Raw genomic sequence first — 21270 nt, forward strand, 5'->3', positions numbered from 1 at the left:
TTCCCAGGTGGCACGTGCCCAAACGTGCCCCTGCTTCTCCTGAGTGTGTTGTTTTTCCTCTTTTCTGCTACCTACCTCTAAGCTAACAGCTGGTAACTAAGGCCACATGAAATCCTGGTGAGGACAAGGTAGTTTAAAAATGATTTAGCAGGTCAAGATATGGAGTGAGGAGGGCGGGGGGGAGGGGGGCTATGGTTTACCTCAACCTCCTAACTCATGTTAAAACTGCCTTGTCTTCACTAGGGTTTCCCCGTTAGCTAACATGAGTTCTGAACACAGCTAGTGAAGACTGGGCCTCCAACACTTACAGTGAAGCACATGCTGAAGAGTTTGGCTGGATTGATGCTTGGATGCCCAGCAGGGCCGGCTTTAGGAAGTGCGGGGCCCTATTTGAACAGTTTTGACAGGGCCCCGGCAGGGATGACTATTATATAAATATAAAAACACATGGGGCTTGTACTTACCGGGCGGTGCTTCGAGTCTTCTGTGGCACTTCGGCGGTGGGTCCTTCACTCACTCCAGGTCTTCGGGGGCACTGAAGGACCCGCCGCCAAAGTGCCGAAGACCCAGAGCAAGCGAAGGACCCACCGCCAAAGTGCTGCTGAAGACCCGGAGCACCGCCAGGTAAGTAAAATTAAAAAGGCGCCTCTAGGCAGGGAAGAGATTCTTACTGGGCGCTGGGCCCTCTGAGGCGCGGGGCCCGATTCGGGGGAATTGGCGGAATTGGCCTAAAGCCGGCCCTGATGCCCAGCACCTGGCAGGATCAGGTCTCTACAGAGCAGTTGATCTAGATACTCAGTGGATGCTTCATAGCCAGAAGTGATCTAGAGAAAAGATGCAGCTATTGCTGCGTTTTATTTAGTGACATTAACAGAGCAAACCCCAGCCCCTGTTCAGAGCTGGGCGACCAAGTCACAAAGTCATGGCAGCTCAGTTAACTGCCTGAGACCAGGGACAGCACAGCTGTGCTGGTAGAATTGGTGTCAGATAGAGAAGTAACCAGTAATCCAGAGTGATGGCTGCACCTCACACATGTTTTGCCGCGTTTAATTGAATTAGTGGCCTCTTAATACCAGGATGCCAGAAAGATATCACAGAGGGTTTACTTGTCGCACTGACAATAAATGTGGGTTGGGGACAGTTAAATCTCCCCCCCCCGCCCCCCATCTCTCTCTCCTCTCCCCCCTTCCTGTTTCCGATGGAATGGGAAATGATCTGGTCAAAGCATTGCTTTCTGCCCAGCGGCATTGGATAAAGCTGCCATTCCGTCTCCTCTTGTCGTTACAATCAGTAAATAAATGGACTTTGCAAAGTGGAGGGCTAAGATCCCTGTCCTCAGATTAATCTGAAATTCCAGAATTGTCACTCTGTGTCTGCAGTCTTGATATTTCCTCACCTACCTTGTCACTGTCTGTGTGACTCTGAAGCCTGGAATGTCTGAGTCAGCTGTGGAGTGCTGGAAACAACTGCAAGCCTGGGTGAGGGCTTTTTCTGTTCCGAACATCACCAGGCTCTGTCGTCTTGGGATTCACAGGCTGTTACCGTCCAGTTTGTCAGTTCTGAGACATGTTTGGCTTTTTTACCCACATGACTGTACTGTCACACCTACTTTTCACCTAGTACAGTGTATTCATTAAGGAAACCAACTCCCACAGCTCCTTAAATCTCAAAGAATTTGGCATAGAACTTGCACGTAAACCAGTCCCAGTCATTTGTAGATAGGAACATAGGCATATTGCTCTTTTGTTTTTTTTCCTTGGTATTTTATTTCAAAAGTGGCATTTCTCTTTAGTTGAAGGAGGAAAAAAAATCCCCATAAGTTTTATTTCCCATAGTTGGAGATCTCAGTGTTTTTTAAGTCGATCATGGCTTGTCATCTGGAATTTTCAGCAACAGTAACAGCTCTTTGGCATTGACATATACTGTCAAGCCCCATCTTTGCAGGAGTTTGTCCTTAAACTTTATAAAGTTTCTGGAATTACAGTAGCGGAGCTACATTTTTTGTGTTTAAAGTAAGATGTTCCCCCATCTAAGGTAGCACAAGGCAACAGTAGAAAGCAAAGGGACCCCTAAGTCTCTTAAAGAAAACATTTAAATTTCAGCCATGTTCCCTTTTTGTGCCTACATTACTTCAGGGAATGTCAGATCAATGTGTAATATTGTATACTGTATGTGCTGCGATAGCTAAGAGCTAGCAGAGGTGTTTAAAGACCGCCTGGGAGCTTTACTTCTTGAATTTTTTTCTGATATAACAGCGTCATGTTGTAACATATGCTTATCAAAATAACCTTTCAAGTGCCTTCTCTGTTTTTAAAACCATTACATTCAGGCAGCATAGAGTTACATTGGGCTAATGGCTTTATGCATGAATTAATTTCTATGACCCTTTTATTTTGAGGGGCGGAATCTTGATTCTGCCTCAGCTTTGATACTGGGATAATCCAGTTTGAACAATTTTTTAAAAGTAGATTTTTATGTATATTTATTTATTTATTTTGGCTGTGTGTACGTACAAAAGTGAACTTTTTTCCCTTAGGCAAAAATCTCTTTTGTTTGTCTAGCAAGATAACAAAATGCTGGTGACAGATCCAAGTTTTACTTTAACGTTTATTGCAGCAAACATGGTCCAACTGTGGATGCAAAAAAGCTGACCACCTGTAGGCTGTATTTTATTGCTTTAGGTATCAGGAGCTCTGTTAGTATGGTAAAATACTATGCAGTTTGGCCTGCGGCTGAATACTACGATTGGAAATGAGTTCGGAAACACTGGTTAATTCTTGATGATACAGCAGTAGCAAACTGCAGTGTTTATTTTGGGAGCTCCCATTACATGGACCTCTCTTTGGACATGAAGTTAATTTTTATTAAATAGCCTTGAAATGCAAACGTTGGGGAGGGAAATGCTGAAAACAGGCTGATTTTGGTCAGAGAACAAAAAATAAAAAGGCCAGAACTCTGTAGCAAGTGACTAGCGCTTTGACTAAGACGAGCACACTGACGATAATGAGGACTTGAGCACGTATTTAAAGACCAATATGAGTTGGTTTTGCTGGAGCGGGGGCCTAGTTGAAGGATTGATTTTATTGGTATCTGTCCTTGTGAATAAATCCTAAAATTTTTTTTTTTTTTTTAAAGAAGTCTCCTTCCACAATCAATTCAGGAGAATATGAATTTTAGAAGGCTGGTATTTTGTTTACATCATTCTTGATCATCAGAGACCTGAGGAAGAGCTCTGTGTAAGCTCAAGAGCCTCTCTCTCTCTCTCTCTCCGACAAAAGTTGGTCCAAGAACAGATGTTCCCTCCCCAGCCTTGACTTTCTTGTTGGTAATACTATTTAACTGAGCCCACGAGCAATCTGTGATTACAAAGAATCATCAGCCAGAGCATTTTAAGATATTGCTGACCCTGTGCAGCAGTCACCAGGGTTGCAGACTATAAAACTTGTTTGTTTTTAGTTGATCAGATTCTAAGGTAACAGGCACCAGATTAAGAAATCAACTAGACAGGCTGATTCTGTTGGTAAAAGATGTCCCCAACGTCTGACTCCTTTAAAACTCTGATAAAACCCCATTAAATCATCTCCTTTATGTGCCATTTATCCTGAGCCTTTTCCTTCTTTCCACGCACTGACTTAAGAGCATGGAGTGTCAAATTCTCCTGTAGAAGAGGTTGTTAGGCCCTTACTTGAAAGGAGAGGTAATGTGGTCTAATTGGTAAGTTATTGGACTGGGAATCAGGAGTTCTGGGTTCTAGTCCCGATTCTGCCACTGGGTTGCTGGATGATGTTGGCCAAGCCACATCTCTGGTTTCCCTCCAGCCCTTGGACTGTCTGGTCTCTTTAGATTGTAAGATCTTCAGGACAGAAGCTCTCTCTCACTACATGTCAAAGCATCCAAAGTACTGGGTGGATGAATTTTAAAGAGATTAGAAGAAGTAAAATGATCAGATGATATGATAAAACTTGTCTGGCCTACACTGGTCAAAGTAATTGGATTGCTTTTCCAAGATTAAGGTTTAGTAAGTAACTGTTATGACTTCTGCAGGTTGCTTGTGACGCTTGTTTCTTTTCACTTTGCAGTGCCTTCTCCTAGTGCCTTGCTGGTAGACAATCCCACGCCTTTTGGAAATGCAAAGGAAGTTGTAGCAATCAAGGACTATTGCCCAACTAACTTCACAACCTTAAAATTCTCCAAGGGTGACCACCTCTATGTCTTGGATACCTCGGGAGGCGAGTGGTGGTATGCTCATAATACCACGGAAATGGGATACATACCTTCCTCCTATGTCCAGCCTGTAAACTACCGCAACTCTTCCTTCACTGACAGTGGCATGATAGACAATCTGCTCGAAAGCCCTGACGAAGGAGAACGAGAGCTAGATCTGCTTGGAGAGTGGACTGACATAAGGAGAAACTCTGCCAACACCTACAGTAACAACCCTTTCTTAAACGGGGTCCAAACCAACCCGTTTCTGAATGGGAATTTGCAAATGACGCCCAGCTCAGAAAAAGAGTGCACCCCCAAAACAACTGTGGACTTACTGCTGTTTGACACGGCTCCTCCGTTTACAGGGGCCAGTTCTGCAATGAACAACAGCATAAGTAACATCTTCGCTGAACTTCCATCCACAAATGGATTGGAGTTCGAACAGCCTGTGAGGCGGGACAATCCCTTCTTCAGAAGTAAACGCTCATACAGTTTGTCAGAGCTGTCTGTCCTTCAGGCAAAATCAGAAATGCCAGCATCATCGGGGTTTTTTACTGGATTAAAATCGCCTACCCCAGAGCAGTTCCAGAGCAGGGAAGATTTTAGAACTGCCTGGCTGAACCACAGGAAGCTGGCACGGTCGTGCCACGACTTGGACTTGCTTGGCCAGAATCCTGGCTGGGGTCAGACACAACCTGTGGAGACCAGCATCGTCTGCAAGCTGGATAGTTCTGGTGGAGCAGTTCAGCTCCCAGATACTAACATCAGCATCCATGTGCCAGAAGGACACGTCTCACCAGGGGAGACACAGCAGATCTCCATGAAAGCCCTGTTAGACCCACCCCTGGAGCTCAACAGTGACAAATGCAGCACCATAAGCCCGGTGCTGGAGATTAAACTGAGCAACATGGAGGTAAAAACAGTTATCATGTTGGATGTGAAAGTGTCGGCGGAGGTCAAGAATGACATTGTGAGTCAGAGCTTGGTGGGATTACAGTGCCTGCGGAGTGACACAAAAGAAGGACCCTATACACCAATGCAACTCAGCTATTCCTATGGAGACACGATACAGGTGCAATTGGATAACCTGGAACCTTGTATGTATATAGCCGTTGTAGCCCAAGGACAGAATGTCATATATCCTTACACTGTCTGGGACTACATCAGTAAAAAGATCACAGTGGGTGTCTATGGTCCCAAACACATCCATCCTTCTTTTAAAACCATAGTGGCTATTTTTGGACATGAGTGTGCGCCAAAGACTCTCTTAGTGACCGAGGTTACACGGCAAATCCACGGCGTGGCGCCCGTGGCCCTGCAGCTGTGGGGAAAGCACCAGTTCACTCTGGCCCAGCCCCAGGACCTGAAACTCTGCATGTTTTCCAACATGACTAATTATGAAGTGAAGGCCAGTGAACAAGCCAAAATCGTCAGAGGATTCCAGATGAAGCTGGGAAAAGTCAGCCGCCTCATCTTCCCAATTATGTCCCATGACTTCAATGAGCTCTCAGACTTCACGTTGAGGATACAGGTCAAGGATGACAAGGACGCCATATTGACCCAGTTCTGTGTGCAAACACCACAGCCACCTCCTAAAAGTGCCATCAAGTCCACTGGGCAGAGAAGGTTCCTCAAGAAGAATGAGATTGGGAAGATCATTCTGTCCTCCCTCGCTGCCACTAACAGATATCCTGTCTTTCAGGAGCGGCCAGTTGTGAGCCTGAAGTACGGCAAACTGCTTAAAACTGTAGTGCGCCAAAACAAGAACCATTATTTACTGGAATATAAGAAAGGGGATGTCATAGCGCTGCTCAGTGAAGAGAAGATCAAACTGAAAGGCCAGCTGTGGACCAAGGAATGGTACGTTGGCTACTACCAAGGAAAAATCGGCCTTGTTCACGCCAAAAACGTGCTAGTGGTTGGGAAAGTCAAGCCCAGCTATTTTTCTGGACCTGATCTCACCACCAGTGCATTGCTTGAGCAAATCCTGAGGCCTTGCAAATTTCTGACCTACATCTACGCCTCAGTCAGGACTCTGCTTATGGAGAACATCAGCAGCTGGCGCACATTCGCAGATGCCTTGGGATACACGAACTTGCCGCTCACTTTCTTCTGTCGAGCAGAACTAGACAGCGAGTCGGAACGGGTAGCCTCAGTTCTGGAGAAGCTGAAAGAAGACTGCAATAATACCGAGAACAAGGAGAGGAAATCTTTCCAGAAAGAGCTAATGGCGGTGAGTACTCAGCCTGCCGGAGAGATTCTTAATCTATTAAGAGATGTGTTCTGAACTGGGAGTAGAAACAGGAATGCAATGTGTTTTGTAAACAGTCCATACAAACAAAAGTACATCTGAACGTGTGGGTTTTTTGCAGCATGTTTTGATGGGAAACTGGCTATCCTTCACTACGTTCATATTACAGCAGGGCCTAGAAATCCCCAAGTGGGATCAGGACCCCAGTGTGCTAGGTGCTGTACATACACAGAGTCCTTACCCTGAACAGCCAACATGGCAAGGAGACACAGAAAGGTGAAATGATTTGTCTGAGGGTATGGCTACACTTGCAGCTGTACAGCGCTGGGAGTTAAACCTGTCTTTGTACAGCTGAGTAGGGAAAGCGCTGCAGTCTGTCCATACTGACAGCTGCCAGCGCACTCTCATGGCCACATTGGCAGCATTTGCAGCGGCATTGGGAGCGGTGCATTACGGGCAGCTATCCCAGTGTTCAAGTGGCTGCAACGTGCTTTTCAAAAGGGGTGTGTGTACAGGGAGCGTGGGGGAGAGAGAGAGTGGATTTTTGGAGCTGACACTGTGTCGGCTCCCTGCCTTGCAAGTTCTGACCCCCTCCCCACCCCTCTTTCACTCACTGAAAGCAAACAGCAACTGTTGGTTTTTTTTCCTCACAAACCAGATAAGCAGCTGCTCCAAAATGGACCCCTACCCACCACACTGCTTCTCTCCTCAAGCTTTCCAAAGGAAGCCCCCTGCCTCCACTCATTCACAGCAAATGGGCTGTGTTTGTTTCTTTTGATAAGCAGCTCTAGAGCCCGGAGTTCACAACAAAACAAAGAGAGGCATCACAACAGAACAAAGTTATCTTCTCTTAAAAGCATTATGGGAAGCTTCTGGAGGTCAGTAACAGCGTGCTAAGATTATTCCCTGTTTACACTGGTACCCCAGCGCTGCAGCAGCAGCGTTATACTCTTTTTATTCCTCTCGTGGAGGTGGAGTACAAGCAGTGCTGTAGCCATGGAGATACAGCGCTGTATGTGCCTTTCCAGTGTGGACGAGGAGTGAGTTACAGCGCTATAAAGCCACTAACGGTGCTGTAGCTCTCAAGTGTAGTCAAGGCCCAAGTCTCTCACTAGGTTGGTGGCTAACCTGGGAATCCAGCCCAGATCTCCTGTCATTCCTTCCAGTGCACCATCCAGTAGACAACTTTGCCTCTCGGTGGAGTTCAGTGAAAATGACTTAGCTGTTAGGGCCGTTTATATAAGTCTTCTGTTCCCTAACAGCATAGGGAATTACCGTGATCAGTAAACCATAGTGGGATACTGCACCACAGCTGCAGTGAAACATCTTGAACAGGCTGCTCTTTGTTCCACAGTTAAAATGTTAATCAAAATGCAAATGAAGCTATGCCTCCAGATTGGAGGGTGGTGCATTGATGGTTGCATAGCTGTAGAGGCACTTCACAACCCTTCTCTGAGTGGTGGACACTGTATGTTCAGAGCCTCTGTGGGCTTTTAGGTAGATACGTAGACGTATGTGTTTATTTTAAAAGGTAGCCGATCCAAAGCTCATTGGAGTAATTGGAAATTGTTCCACTAACTTCAGTAGTCTTTGACTTTAAAGTGGTCATTAGTGCTCTGAAGCCAGGAATAAATATCTACTTTAAGAAATACCATGAAGAGTCGTAGAGGTGAAACAACTTAAAACAAAAAGAGCTTGTTAAAGCTTGTTGGCCCTCAACAGCCGTTTGGAGGTTTTATGTGGGAGCCTGTAATAAGACAGCAAACTGGCATATAGCAAGACATTTAAAAATGACTCCTGTACTGGAATATGCTGGTTAACTGTCAATTGAAAAACCTCGTGCACTGAAGTATAGCAAAGAGTTCTTATAAATATTGCAACTGGGAAGAAAGAATTCTACATCTTCACTTTTATATAGGATTAAAAAACAAAGATTTTAGACTCATAGACTCATAGGTCAGAAGGGACCAATCTGATCATCTAGTCTGACCTCCTGCACAAGGCAGGCCACAGAACCCCACCCATCCAATTTTATACAACCCCTATCCCAGGACCGAGTTATTGAAATCCTCAAAAATGGTTTGAAGACCTCAAGCTGCAGAGACACCACCAGCAAGCAACCCGTGCCCCACGCTGCAGGGGAAGGCGAAAAACCTTTTCCTGCTAGTTATGTTTAATCAGGAATCTGTTTGCTGCTTCTCTTTGCCTGAACATCTTCTAAACATATTAGGTGGATTAAGTAGGCATATTGGGTGCTTATAGCAGCTTGAATTTAGGTGGCTCATCCTGACCAATGGAGTACTCATACAGTATCAGAGGGGTAGCCGTGATAGTCTGTACTCATACAGAATATCTAAAAATATGGCTTAACCAGCGATGTTCTAATAAACTTCTGTTTACATTCAGGGGAAACTTGAATCCTGTGATTCTCGCTTAGTTGCCCTTAGAAAATCTCACTGAAAATTTGCTGTTGCAGAGTGGATCTCTGTGTGGTTCACAGGAAACAAGCCAAAGACATTCAGGGCTTGTATTTTAGACCAGTTTTGCGGCACTCCTCATTCTTGAAATGGTGTCTTTCACAAAAGCAGATAACTAAGCAACAGAGAATCACATTTTTTAAATGGAAACTTAACTATTGAGTAGCAAAAGCTTCTCTTGGTGGTTTCAGGCCTGGGAACTAAATTACTCATAGATGAAATGGGTCGAAATATGTAATAACTCACATCTTTGTCATTTAATAGGAGTGAGTGTTGAGGATTAGGTGTAAGCTGTGTTCATTATCATGAAGAAAGGATGTAGTTGAGTAATGGCTCCCCAATCTAGTGTGTTCAGGGATTCATTTGTGACTATTCCCTCTGATACCTCAGCAGAATTAAAAAAGCTCTTTTCAAAACTCCTACCTACATCTGATATCACTGTGGAGAATGGGAAAATATTGGACCCCCAAAGAGAAAGTGATGGAGCCCTTTGAGTTTCACTGGAATTCACATGATCACAGGAGCTGCCTAATGAACTAATTAAAAGTGAATAAATAATCATAAAATTATGGTTGAACTTTTCAAAGCAGTCTAGAGCAGTGGTTCTCTAAGCTGGTCTGCCGCTTGTTCAGGGAAAGCCCCTGGCAGGCGGGGCCAGTTTGTTTACCTGCTGCATCTGCAGGTTCGGCCGATTTGTGGCTCCCACTGGCCAGGCCAATTGGGGGCTGCGGGAAGGGCGACCTGCACATTCCTCGGCCCACACCGCTTCCCACAGCCCCCATTGGCCTGGAGCGGCGAACCGCGGCCAGTGGGAGCTGCGATCAGCCGAAGCTGTGGACATGGCAGGTAAACAAGCCAGCCTGGCCCGCCAGGGGCTTTCCCTGAACAAGCGGTGGACCGGCTTTGAGAACCACTGGTCTAGAGCATTTTGAAACATCAGCTATTAAGTCTAACGTATCTAAATCTCCTGGATTGATTTGAAAAGCTCAGTCAAGATTTCCTCAAATTCAGGTATGTTGTCTGTTGTAACTTAGCAGTGAAAGTTGCTCATATAATTGATTGAGGGAAACTAAAAAAATAAATAGTGCTGTCGAACTAGAGCTTTCTGTGACAGATAGATGGGTTTAGACATATTTAAATTGTCACTTTGATCCTTTGTAAATCATCCCACAATCTGCAGTGTTAAACTTTTGATAGCTAAAATCCCATAGTTTAAACTTAGCAGCCATGCAGAGTCTGTGCAGAAGCCAGCCAATAGGAAGAGAAGCAGCAGGTGGACAAGAAATTATATTAAAAAGAAAATTTTAGGCTTAAACAAGGCTAAAGCAAGGATGACAAATGCTGAGTGGGTGGGGGAGGGGACTGAGGCTAGTTTGAGGTCCAAGAAAGATGCTGGGTTCTTGTCTCCAGCACAGGGTTATATATTGTGGTGTATGAAGGTGGGGGAAGGCCGGGAATCGGGTTTTCAAGTTTTCTTTCCTTCCTGCCACACCATTCCAGCTCTGCTGCTCTGTTAGGGTGACAGAGAGCTGCCTGGCACATCCCTCTGCTCCATGGATGAAGATTTCTGACAGACAGGAGCGACGTTTTTAGCTGAAGTGTCTTAAAGCTGTAGCATCCCCTTCTGATTTGATAACTTATGAAGTCTAGCAGAGATGCAGGCTGTGGAGTGAACGTGAAGAGGCTTTGCCTAGGAACTAGCTCAGATCTGTGTTGTCAATGGGTGTTTTCAAGACTCTTTGTTGTCCACTTGAGCCAGGGGGCGTTTTGAGCCCAGCCTCCTTGCTCAGTTGTGCGATCCTAACGACGCAGAAGTAGCAAAACATCAGTCTGTTACTACTGACATGGAAACGTTCGCCTCAGCAGGGAAGTGAATGAGAATGATAAGTAGGGGGAAGGGTTTTACATAGGCCAGGATTCTCATTCATGCACAAACCTGGTGTAATCTTGTCCCCGTCTCTGCTCCCAACCATGTATGGCTTGTTCTTCTGTAGTCAATGAGAGAATATTCTGCCCCTGCACTTCCTCTCTATACTTCCCAAGAGACTGACAGGCCTTACTTCCCTTTGCTTCATATGTCAGTTTTTTGTTACTTTGAGTACAGGTGCTACTTTATTTTTGTACATCACAGAATCGTAGGACTAGAAGGGACCTTGAGAGGTCTCTAGTCCAGTCCCCTGCACTCAAGGTAGAGCTAAGTATTGTCTAGACCATCCCTTACAGGTGTTTGTCTAACCTGCTCTTAAAAATCGGTCATGGCAGGTTACTCCATCTGCCTTCTACCTAACTGTCTGTTTAGACAGTTTAAATTGCCATCCACCAGAGAGAGGATCCTCTTAATACCTGCTTGTGGTTTTCCTCCATTTGTGTCTTTAAGTGCAGGCAGCAATCTTGCTTGAGCCTGTGGGAATGGGCCTGTGACTGGGACACGAAGTTCCAGTCATCTTTGTACAGAAGGGCATTGATAGGAATGGAAAATGGCAACCCAAATGCTGAAGTGTCTCAAGAGATCATTGAAAAGCTTCAAAGCACAAGTTCTTAGTCAAAGGAAAAGCAACCCTTAAGAAGGGTTCTTGCTGAGAAGGCCTCTGCTCAAAAGGAAAAGGGTATGGATGCATCAGAAAAAAAAACCTTTGTGTTTAATAAAAGAACAAAGAAGCACAAATTCTACTTTAAGAAAGGGACAGGTGGAAAGGAATTCAGACAGAATCCTTGATGCGAAAGGCCAAATGGGACAGGCTACTCAAGGGCCATGAGCTATTTTTATAGCTGAAAAGAGGAATATCGTGAGGCGGGGGGCAGTACTGTGAGATATAAGCACTAATCCAAAGGGAACAGATGTAGGATGGAAGAACGCCAAGATGAACCCGTTTCCCACAGATAGGCCAGTTTAACCCATCCCTAACTTCAGCGCCGTCTGGTGATCATGACCTTTCCTCAGAGCTCTCCAAGAGTCTCTTCTGTTTCAAAAGCAAAAACAGATTTTGGGTCTCCCCCTACAACTTTCCTGCCAAGGAAACTCTTCATTCAAAGTTGGGGGTGAGATTTTCAGGCAAATGAGTGTTTAACAATGGAAGAGAGAGGGTTTGAAAAAATCCATGGACTCCCACATTTCTGCAATCTTACAGGAATATACCTGCAATCAGTTCTTTCCTACAGGCCAAATTCTGTTCCTCATTGTTGGCCCTCACAGATGTTCAGCAGCTGTATTTTTCCCTTTACTTATTTCCTGAGGGTACCAGAATCTCCTGACTCTTGGGGAGTTACTGAGCTTCCTCTAAAAATAACCAGATTTGTCTTGCTTTTTGAATGCAGCTTTATTAAAATCCTGATCCAAAAAGCGGGACGTTACAAAGACAATTCATTTAGAGTAGAGTCGTCCAACCTTCGCCAGTGCGTTGGTGGGTTTTTTAAAAATAATTGTTAAAGATACATAGAAGTTTCCTGATCCCTGTGAACTGTGCACGCATGCTCACATGTGCAAAGGAGCGTACAAAACGAAGCCAGGAACCCAATTAGCAGGGTGGTGGGAGAGATCGGAACAGGCTTGTGTAATGTTAAGAGTTCAGAACCACTGGAAGGGTTTATAGCTCAGGAGAGAGTCCATTACCTGCTGTTATCCCAGCTGTACCCTAAATGTTGAAAAGTGACAGCTAGTAGCTTTTGGGTCCCAGGTGGAGGCACCTTGAGCTGGTGCTTGGTCAGCACACCATGAAAAATCAGGCACCCAAAAACTGAAGGACCCAGAATCACTAATCTGCTGAAAATTTTGGCTGGAGCTTTCTGGTTACACAGATCCAGCTCGAAGTAAACAGGACTTAAAAAGTCACCCACCACCTGAGCGCTGCAAAAACCAGTCTGGCTAAAGGTTTGCGTTCCCAAACAAGCTTACTTGGGCAATGGGCACCACAGTCTGGGCCACTGGGTTAGTGTAGCCTAGATGTGAGCAGCCACACTGCAAGGCCCCACCTGAGTTACTGTGTCCTCCTCACTGGTGCTGCATTCCCCGGGTGTATTGCTAGGACTTCTGGGGACATATTCCATGGTTCTTTGTACTGCAGTCAGCTGTGCTGCTCTGAGTCCTCTTCCCCCTTCCCCCCACCCCCGCCTCCCGTTGAATTGTGGAGCACGTGTCTGTCCTTCTGGCCATATGGGGGAATTGTGTGAAGGCATTCGAGAACTATCGGCACTGAGCGACTTAGTCTGCTTCCTCACTGCAATGTGGCCGCGTTACCAATCGGAGTGTAAGTGGCACCTGAGCTCCACACTCCAGCCAGGCCAGCTAGCCCAAGTTTCAAGCACCACCAAACTCAGGTGAAAGGGTTTTGTGTGTGGACAGAGGGGTGGGGAGTTAGGGGTGTAATAGCCCAGGCTAATGCAGGGAAATTGGTCCTGCTTTGAGCAGGGGGTTGGACTAGATGACCTTCTGAGGTCCCTTCCAACCCTAATCTTCTATGATTCTATGAAAACATACCCTGAGTGGTAAACTCCCTAGAGTTTTTGCTGCTGCTGTGATCTGTGCTGGCTACTGCATTTCCAGATGAAGTATAAGATGCTGACTTGACTTTGAAAGTCCTAAATACTTTGGATACCTCAAAGATTGCATCTTTTCCAGTGTGCTACTGGGGCACTTTGGATCATCTGAGTTGCTCCAGCAAACAGCCCCTCTTGCTGTAAATGAGACAGAGCTGGTGGCAAGACATCCTCATGGCAGGGGAGTTTGGCCCTGGACTGTGTATTCCTCCTTGTGGTTTCTCTGGACCTGGATTTGGTGACATTAGGAGGCGCTGCATGACTTTGCTTACTGGGAAAGTTGTGTGAGAGTGGAGGTGGGAAGGTAGAAAATTCTCTAAGGGGTTAAGACAGTGGTTATGGTTTTGCCTTAAAAACAGCCTGTTTTCAGCGTTTGTAGTTCTGTTTAATGGATGTAAACGGACTCTTTATAAGACCAAAATTAAATATTTACTCATCTTCTTAAATGCTTCGGGAGCTCTTTTAGTTTGTTTTATTGCAGTGAAGAACTGTAGTAGTTAAATGGGTTTTACTTTGGACTCATTGTCTTTGGCTCTAAAGGGCACAGATGGCTTGTAGGCCTTGTTGCTGCTGTGCCTCACCTACATGAGAAGGAAAAGATGAAAACGCTCTCTCTGTCTGAGTATTCACAAGATAATGAAATAACAGTGAGACTTGCTAGTTGCCAAAAACCTACTGCTCCCAGAGAGTCTTAAATCTTTTGAGTTGCTAGCACCAACCGCAGCCTTCTACATGAAGGCTTCAGTCCACTTAAGGTTTTTGACTGTGAAAGATGCTCTCGATAAAAGATGGGCTCGCGTCCTGGAGCAAGTGGATACTTCTTCAGAAATCAGTTTTAGATGTATAATCCTCCTGTGCTTCCAGAGCAATTATGATTTGGCTTGATCTAAGGAAAGACTCAAGGCATGAGAATTCAAGGGTAATATTTTATTAAAATTTAAAAAGTGGTGATTTCTTTTGTATCCATTTATATGATCTTTCTTTTTTGTCCAGTATCTGCTCTCAAGAAGAATCCCATGGATTAAACTCTGATCTCACCATTTCACTTCCAAATTGGTTTTTGGTTTGGAAAAGCAATAAATACAGGCTTCTATAATCCTAAAGTCAAGAAAAATGACTTTCCAAAAGTGAAGAAGCAGTGTGCAAAACTGCCTACCTACAAATAGTTTGGAATGGAAGTACTTCTCAAAATGATGAGTGGTAAAGTTGGCAGGTGATGCGTACTGGGGGAGTGGTAAATAATGAAGAGAAGAGGTTGCTGATTGAGTCATCTGGATCACTTACTAAGCTGGGCTCAAGCAAACAATGTGTTTTTTTTAATACAACCAAATGCAAATGGATGCATCTAGGAACAGCATGTAGGCTGTATTTTACAAGATGGGGGAACTCCTGGGAAGGAAGGACTCTAGGGTCATGGTGAATAACCAGTTGACTATGCGTTCCCAGTGCAATGCGATGGTCAAAAGGGCTAGTGCAATCCTTGGATGCACAGACAGGAATCTTGAGTAAGAGTGGAGATATTTTTTTCTCTCTGTATCTGGGAATGATGCTGCTGGAATCATGTGTCCAGTTCTGGTGTTCACAGTTCAAGAAGGAGGTTGATAAATTGGATGATATTAATGATACATTTTATCATTCTTGTGGAAGAGCCACAAAAATGATGGACGTTTTAGAAACCATGCCTTATAGTGATGGACTCAAGGTGGTCGGTCTATTTAGCTTAATAAAGAGAAAGTTAATGGTTGACTTGATTAGTCTATAAATACCTACTTGGGGGAAAATATTCATCAATGGACCTAGAAGAGAAAGGTCTAACATGACCCAATAGCTGAAAGCTGAAGCTAGACAAATTCAGACTGGAAATAAGGGGTAAATTTTTAACAGGGTGAGTCGTTAACCACTGAAAGAATTTACCAAGTGTTGTGGTAGTTTCTCCTTCACTAGCTATTTTTAAATCAAGATTGGCTGTTCTAAGAAATCTCGGCTCTAGTTCCATAAGGAGTTATTCCGGGGGAGTTCTCTGGCCTGTGTTATGCAGGAGCTCAGACTAGATGATCACTCGTGTTCCATTGGGCCTGGGAATTCAACTCTAAGCTGATGAGGCAAAAAAGTGAACTCCGTGTCATCATCCAGGCTTCTTGTTAATAGTCAGTTTTTGATCTAGCATTAGCAGTAATACCTGAGGGGGGGAAAGGGACTGTCTTCAGAAGGTAGGCCGTCCAATCAAATAGATAACTCTTTCACAGCCTCCCCTGCAAAGATCATGTCAAAATCAGAAAAGACACTGCATGTCTCGCTCTAGGAAGAGCAGAAAACAAGTTCCTGAGCCGGTGAAGCCCTGAAGCATGTGCTGAAGTGCCCTCCTCAGCTGAGGCATATGTATGATGCACTAGTTCCCAGACCCACTAAAGACAAGGGGCACTGCAGAATTGGTTCAGAACAGTAGCAGTTCTTGTTCTCCTTCGGTTTTAAGATGCCCAGCGTGCTCCTAGTTCAGAGGCCTCGTATGTACTCACAGTTCACGCCAAGCCTCGGTTAGAGAATGAGTAACGCTCTCCGAAATAGCATTTTTTCAAAGTGATATAGGCACTTATCTGCTTCTTAACGTTTTGCCCAGTAGCTCAGCATGTCCTGCTAGCTGTTGCTGCTAGAAGGAGTAATGAAGTGAAACTCTAGTGGATTCACTAGGCAGTAACTATACTGCCAGGTTCTTCAGAGTTGTATCTTTGAGATAATGACTTCCCTTTGGAATTTCTAGTGTTTTTATCATTCTTGCCCTTTCTAGCAATATATTGCTTTCCTGACATTCAGTATTTCAGGGTGCTACTAGTTATGCTAGAAGAGAAGAAAATCACAGCATGTTATAACTTCTCATGCACAGTACGATGGTTAGCTAGTACTGAGGTTTGTACAAAAATGAATTTTCCATCCCATTAAATCAGGCTGTTTGAGGAGGAGTAGTTGTTTGAACTCAGATCTCTGGAAACAGGTTCTGGCACTGTTGATGTCCTCAGAGTAACAGTTATATTCTAGGGACAAAGTAAGTGCACACCTTATGCAGCGCCTCCTGAGACATGCAGCTTCGGAGTAGCAGAGAGCTAAAGGTGGCCTCATGCCTCTTTTGCACCACCTGCATTCTGGGCTGGTGCAGGGCCAAAACAGCAGTGGTGTAAGTTTAAACAAGTTGCCATAGTGCTGGGTGCTACCAGGCTTTCTCCCTGGGGCAGCATTGGGTCACGCATGTAGCCCTACTAGGCTCATGCTGGGGGAATTCTCTCCTGACCAGCTGAGTCCCCTATATGCTGATAGTGTCATGTAGGGGCCAGGGTGGAGGCAAGGCCCAGTTGAGAATTAAGGAGCCTGATGCACTTCACACACTAATGTTGACGGGAATTGTTCCGCTGGGAGAAGATCAGGCCCTGGATGATTGTCTCAATGCATCAAACACATGTGAGCTGAGAAGGCAAAGGAATAGCTTGCCCATGACCTCCCATCCCAAGGGCGCTGCAGCAGCATCCTACCCACTTCTTGGGCTCAACCCCAGTCAGCTGAATTAGCACAAAGCTGCAGAGCAGCAACATAGTACTCACTCCAAAGCTCCTCAGTGTTAATATGGACATAGAACAGCTGCACATGTGCCTTTGGCTGCAAGGTTCTTAGTGTTTAAATTCCAGGAGGAACCTAAATTCCTCAATCAGGCAAAATGGTGCCACAGCACTTCTGTTTGGCCCAGGTGAAATGCACAAAATGAAAGGTATGGGGTAATAGCCCCCTCTGACTGAACTGCCTGTTATAATCAAAGGCCAGCTGCTTTTGATGCTAAGCTTTTAGGTTCTCCCATTACTCGTGCAGAGGGTAAAGGTTCTCGTGTCCTGACACTGTGTATAATCGTGCTTTTATTTAGAGCTGTTCCAAAATCTACACTTTCTTTTAAAAAAAATAAATCCCCTCCGGTGCTTCTAACTGGTTGTGAAAATCACTTTCACAGTGTGTCCAGCGTACCTGATGCTGGGGGGCCTGCCACAGTTAGCAGACAGTTTAGCGGCCTCTGTTCTTCCGGACAGCGTGAGGCATATGCTTTATGTCAGCAGGGCACTAGTTAAGTGTGGACATGGAAAGCTAATGGCCTTCTCTAGCCTGGGCTGTACTGGCAGATCCTGCAAAGGGGTGGGGAGGATCAGCTAGTGGCTGTCAAGGTATGTTGGAGTGTGGACTAAGGAGTATTGCCCTCCTACCTCAAATTTAGGGTCAACTCTGCCCCTGTCCAAAGGTGGAGAGAGAGAGAGAGAGATGTATTCTCCAGTGCGCAAAGCATGGCTTGTCTCCAACTCCGTCACTTCCCCCAGCCCTCGGCCACAGGGCAATTGGGTGTGTTCAATACAAAATTCCGTAGTGCCCCAAAAATCGAAAGCTTGGGCAGGGTAGAACTGAAGTGATGCTACTATAAAGTGGGGAGGGATGCTGTGCTGGGGGGCAGGAGGAAAAGAGAGTGTGTGGGATTGGGGCCATATCAAGCTGGGTTTCCTGTCGCATAACTTGGGTCTGGCATTCTGAATGGGATACATGGCCTCATTGAGAATATCTGCTTAGGTAAGGACTTATTTCCAAGACATCAGTAGCTAGGAGTGGAGCAGAAGTGTCACATGACACTAGGGGGCTGCAGGTTTCTAATCTGGGGAGTGGGAGGGGAAGTGTTCGTGAACTCACATCCCAGCTGTCTGGCTAGAGCTCCTGGCCCTAGAGAAATGCAGTGTACAAAGCAGAGTAATGTCCCCCTTCCTTCCTGGATTGTTCTCAAAGGCAGTGGGTAGCTTTTCCATCATAGCTTTACATTAGATCACTGCTTTATTTTAGCATCCCTTTAGAGCTCTGGGTTTTCTAATAGTGAAAATTACGTAGCACCACCACCTCCCCTGCTAGCTACCTGTATTTATGGCACTGCAGAAAGGTGGGACGCGGACTAATGTAGTAGTGTTCTCCAGTGCGTCAGGATGCTTCGAACTTCTAGAGTCTTTTGCAACTACAATGGCATCAAGAGTCACTGACTAATAAAATAACTGGGAATGGTTGGGTCATTGCACTAATTGAATCTATTTCCCCATGTTGAGTTCTCCTCACACCTTCTATGGGTCATCTCGATTATCACTTCAAAGGGTTTTTTCTCCTGCTGATGACAGCTCATCTCAATTGATTGGACTCTTACAGATGGTATGGCTACTTCCACCTTTTCATGTTCTCTGTATGTATAAATATCTCCTGTCTGTGTGTTCCACTCTATGCATCCGAAGAAGTGAACAGTAGCTCACGAAAGCTCATGCTGAAATAAATTTGTTAGTCTCTAAGGTGCCACAAGTACTCCTGTTCTTTTTGTGGATACAGACTAACACGGCTGCTATTCTGAAACCTAACTAATAAAAAAACATTCTGCGTTTCCATAACTACTTCCATCTGGGGCTGGTAGAGCAGTTGGCAGACCCTAATTCATTCAGGATTACCACTCGCATGGGGAAGAAGCATTTAGCCCACTTCACAAAAGGGGAAAGGAAGGCTCCGAGGGATGGGTTTGAGTTCACCATAACCACCAGCAAGTTGGTGTCAGAGCCATGAGCAGGACACCAGGGATCAGCCAGGACAACTGGTCAGCTGCATTGCAAACTTCATCACTTCTCTCACACCAAATGCATCGCTGACCACATAAGCCGATGGAGAATCAGGCCCATGGCTTTCTCATCCTCTGCAACCAATGCGGTCTCCTTTGGGGATACCGATGAATTTTCCATAAACTGAAATGAGTCTTGCGTGTGGAGGAGAGTCAGTAAATTAATCTGAGGGGAGGAGGTGAGATTTGCATGATTCTGCAAACACCATTGTGTGCAGTGCATGTGTCGCTCAATAGCAGCCAAAGCTTTGTAACTGAATTCCCCTCTGGGCAATCCACTCCCCTTTTGCTCAGATGCTATTTTCCATGATTAGAGGATTGGAAATGGGATTCTGCCTTTTTGAGCTGGGATGCAAATACTGTGTCTTTCGATGTCTTTTAAATGTGTTTCGTCGGCACTGCTTTGAAATATTATTTGAATCTCAAAGCCTGTTCTGTGCTGCACTGCATGCTAGGGAGCTCTGAGGCTAATGAATACTTTGATGAACATTGTCAATGTAGTGCTTTAAAGCAGCGGCAATAATAGTACAGCCATGATCAGGCTGCAGATTTATCCTGATATCAGTGGAAACCAGAATAGCTTGAGTGTATTTTAAGAGATGAATCAGTGTGTTTTGCTATCTTGTACTGGGGGTTGGGGGGAGGCGGCAAGTGTAGCTAGAAAAGCCTGATTCAGGATTAAGGTCTATTGTGACCCTGCTAATCCCAGCTGGACCAATAATCGCTTTGAAAGCAAATGTATCTGTGATTTAATTGTATGCGTTTTTGCAGCAAAAAGGATGAGCTGCCCAAAGACCAGAGATGATCTGCAGTATTTGCTTTGATTATTGCAGTTGCTCTTGCTGTCCTGAACGGTCCTCGCCGCATTGTGGCCTTTGCGGGGCGTGTGTGCATGGTGTTACTAATGGACTCTTTCTGATGTAGATGCACGAGGATGAAACATTGCTCAGCTGCTGTGAACATGTCCTGCCCTGACAAACCCCCGGGTGCCTTTCCTGTTTTTCATCTCTTTCAGTCCAGTCTCTCACACTTGACCTGCTAGTGCTGTGGTTCTGCAATCTTTCATTAAGCTCTTATAAACTCTCTACTCTGCTGGCCCCTTACTCATTCACGCCCCGTCTCACCTGCCGACCACCCCCCACGCTGGTGCTCGCTGTTCTGTCCTGCTCAGCAACAGTCAACAGGCTCCGCTTGGCCCTCCTCGTGCTAGGGAATAAAGCAAGGAAGCTCCCTGTAGTGCTGCAGCACATGGGTTACCTATGAGCCAGAGGCCTGATTCTCTGCTATCTTACAGCACAGCTCATTGTTTCCCCCATGCATAATGCATGTAAAACTCAGCCCTTCTGATTTTGTGGCGTTGTGCACCAGCTGTGCTCCCACAGCTCCCATGCGTATGACTATGTGAGGTCCAAGGCAGAGGAAAATGGTCATGTAGAGAGAGCAGAGCCCACTTCGATTCACTGAGATTCAGCCCCAGGGGTGGTGGAGCCTGCATTCATTGGCTGGCAATTTCCAGCCGTATTCATGGGGGTAAAGGAATACCAAGGCTCAGCCCTGATGGGCCCTGGCCTTGTTTTAGTGCTGGACAGACTCTGGACATTAGAATTCTTGTTCTTTTCTCCTTTTTAACTGATCAAGTTCTTTTGCTTGTTGCATCGTTCACTTCAGCATTCTGCAGAAGGGGCAAGGTTGGGCTGGAGGTGGGTCCCATAATCCCCTTCTCTCTCCTCAACCCATCACCGCATCCACTTGGATTGTGGCTGCTTCTCTCTGTCACAGCCGTCCTCCCTTTCTGTCTCCACTCCAAGCCCCTTCTGCTAACGCTAAGTCTTCAGTTGGCTTTAGTTTCCTGCACTGGTCTGGCTTCACTTTCAGCCATGTTTGCATCAGGGGCACATGAATAGCACCCTCAGTACAACAGCACATTTGTGCTGACTTTTCATCTATTTTACTCTGTCCCCACACTTTCCACTTTTGGTGCCTTTTTGTATCTACAACTCATAGCAACATCCTAACTGTAGTGTGTGTGGGGGGGGGGTGGGGTGAAACTGCCCCTGGGTAAGGGACAGCTGGGGTTTTAGCACCATGGGAGGCAATCGGGGGCTGAGGGATAAGTACCTGGGCTGGGTGTTTCTGCTAAAATG

General features: G+C 45.5%; 1 protein-coding gene across 5 annotated transcripts in view; it reads left to right on the forward strand.

Moving 5' to 3' along the window:
• SH3BP4 (SH3 domain binding protein 4) overlaps positions 1 to 21270 on the forward strand; it is a 159571-nt gene that overhangs the window by 125900 nt on the left and 12401 nt on the right. For all 5 annotated transcript variants that reach the window (XM_050969405.1, XM_050969403.1, XM_050969404.1 and 2 more), the window contains one exon: positions 4080 to 6439. In XM_050969405.1, coding sequence (XP_050825362.1) covers positions 4080 to 6439 — 2360 coding nt within the window. The remainder of the gene's footprint in view (positions 1 to 4079; positions 6440 to 21270) is intronic.

The sequence above is a fragment of the Gopherus flavomarginatus genome, chromosome 10 (genome assembly GCF_025201925.1).
Source record: "Gopherus flavomarginatus isolate rGopFla2 chromosome 10, rGopFla2.mat.asm, whole genome shotgun sequence".
Classification (NCBI taxonomy): Eukaryota; Metazoa; Chordata; order Testudines; family Testudinidae; genus Gopherus; species Gopherus flavomarginatus.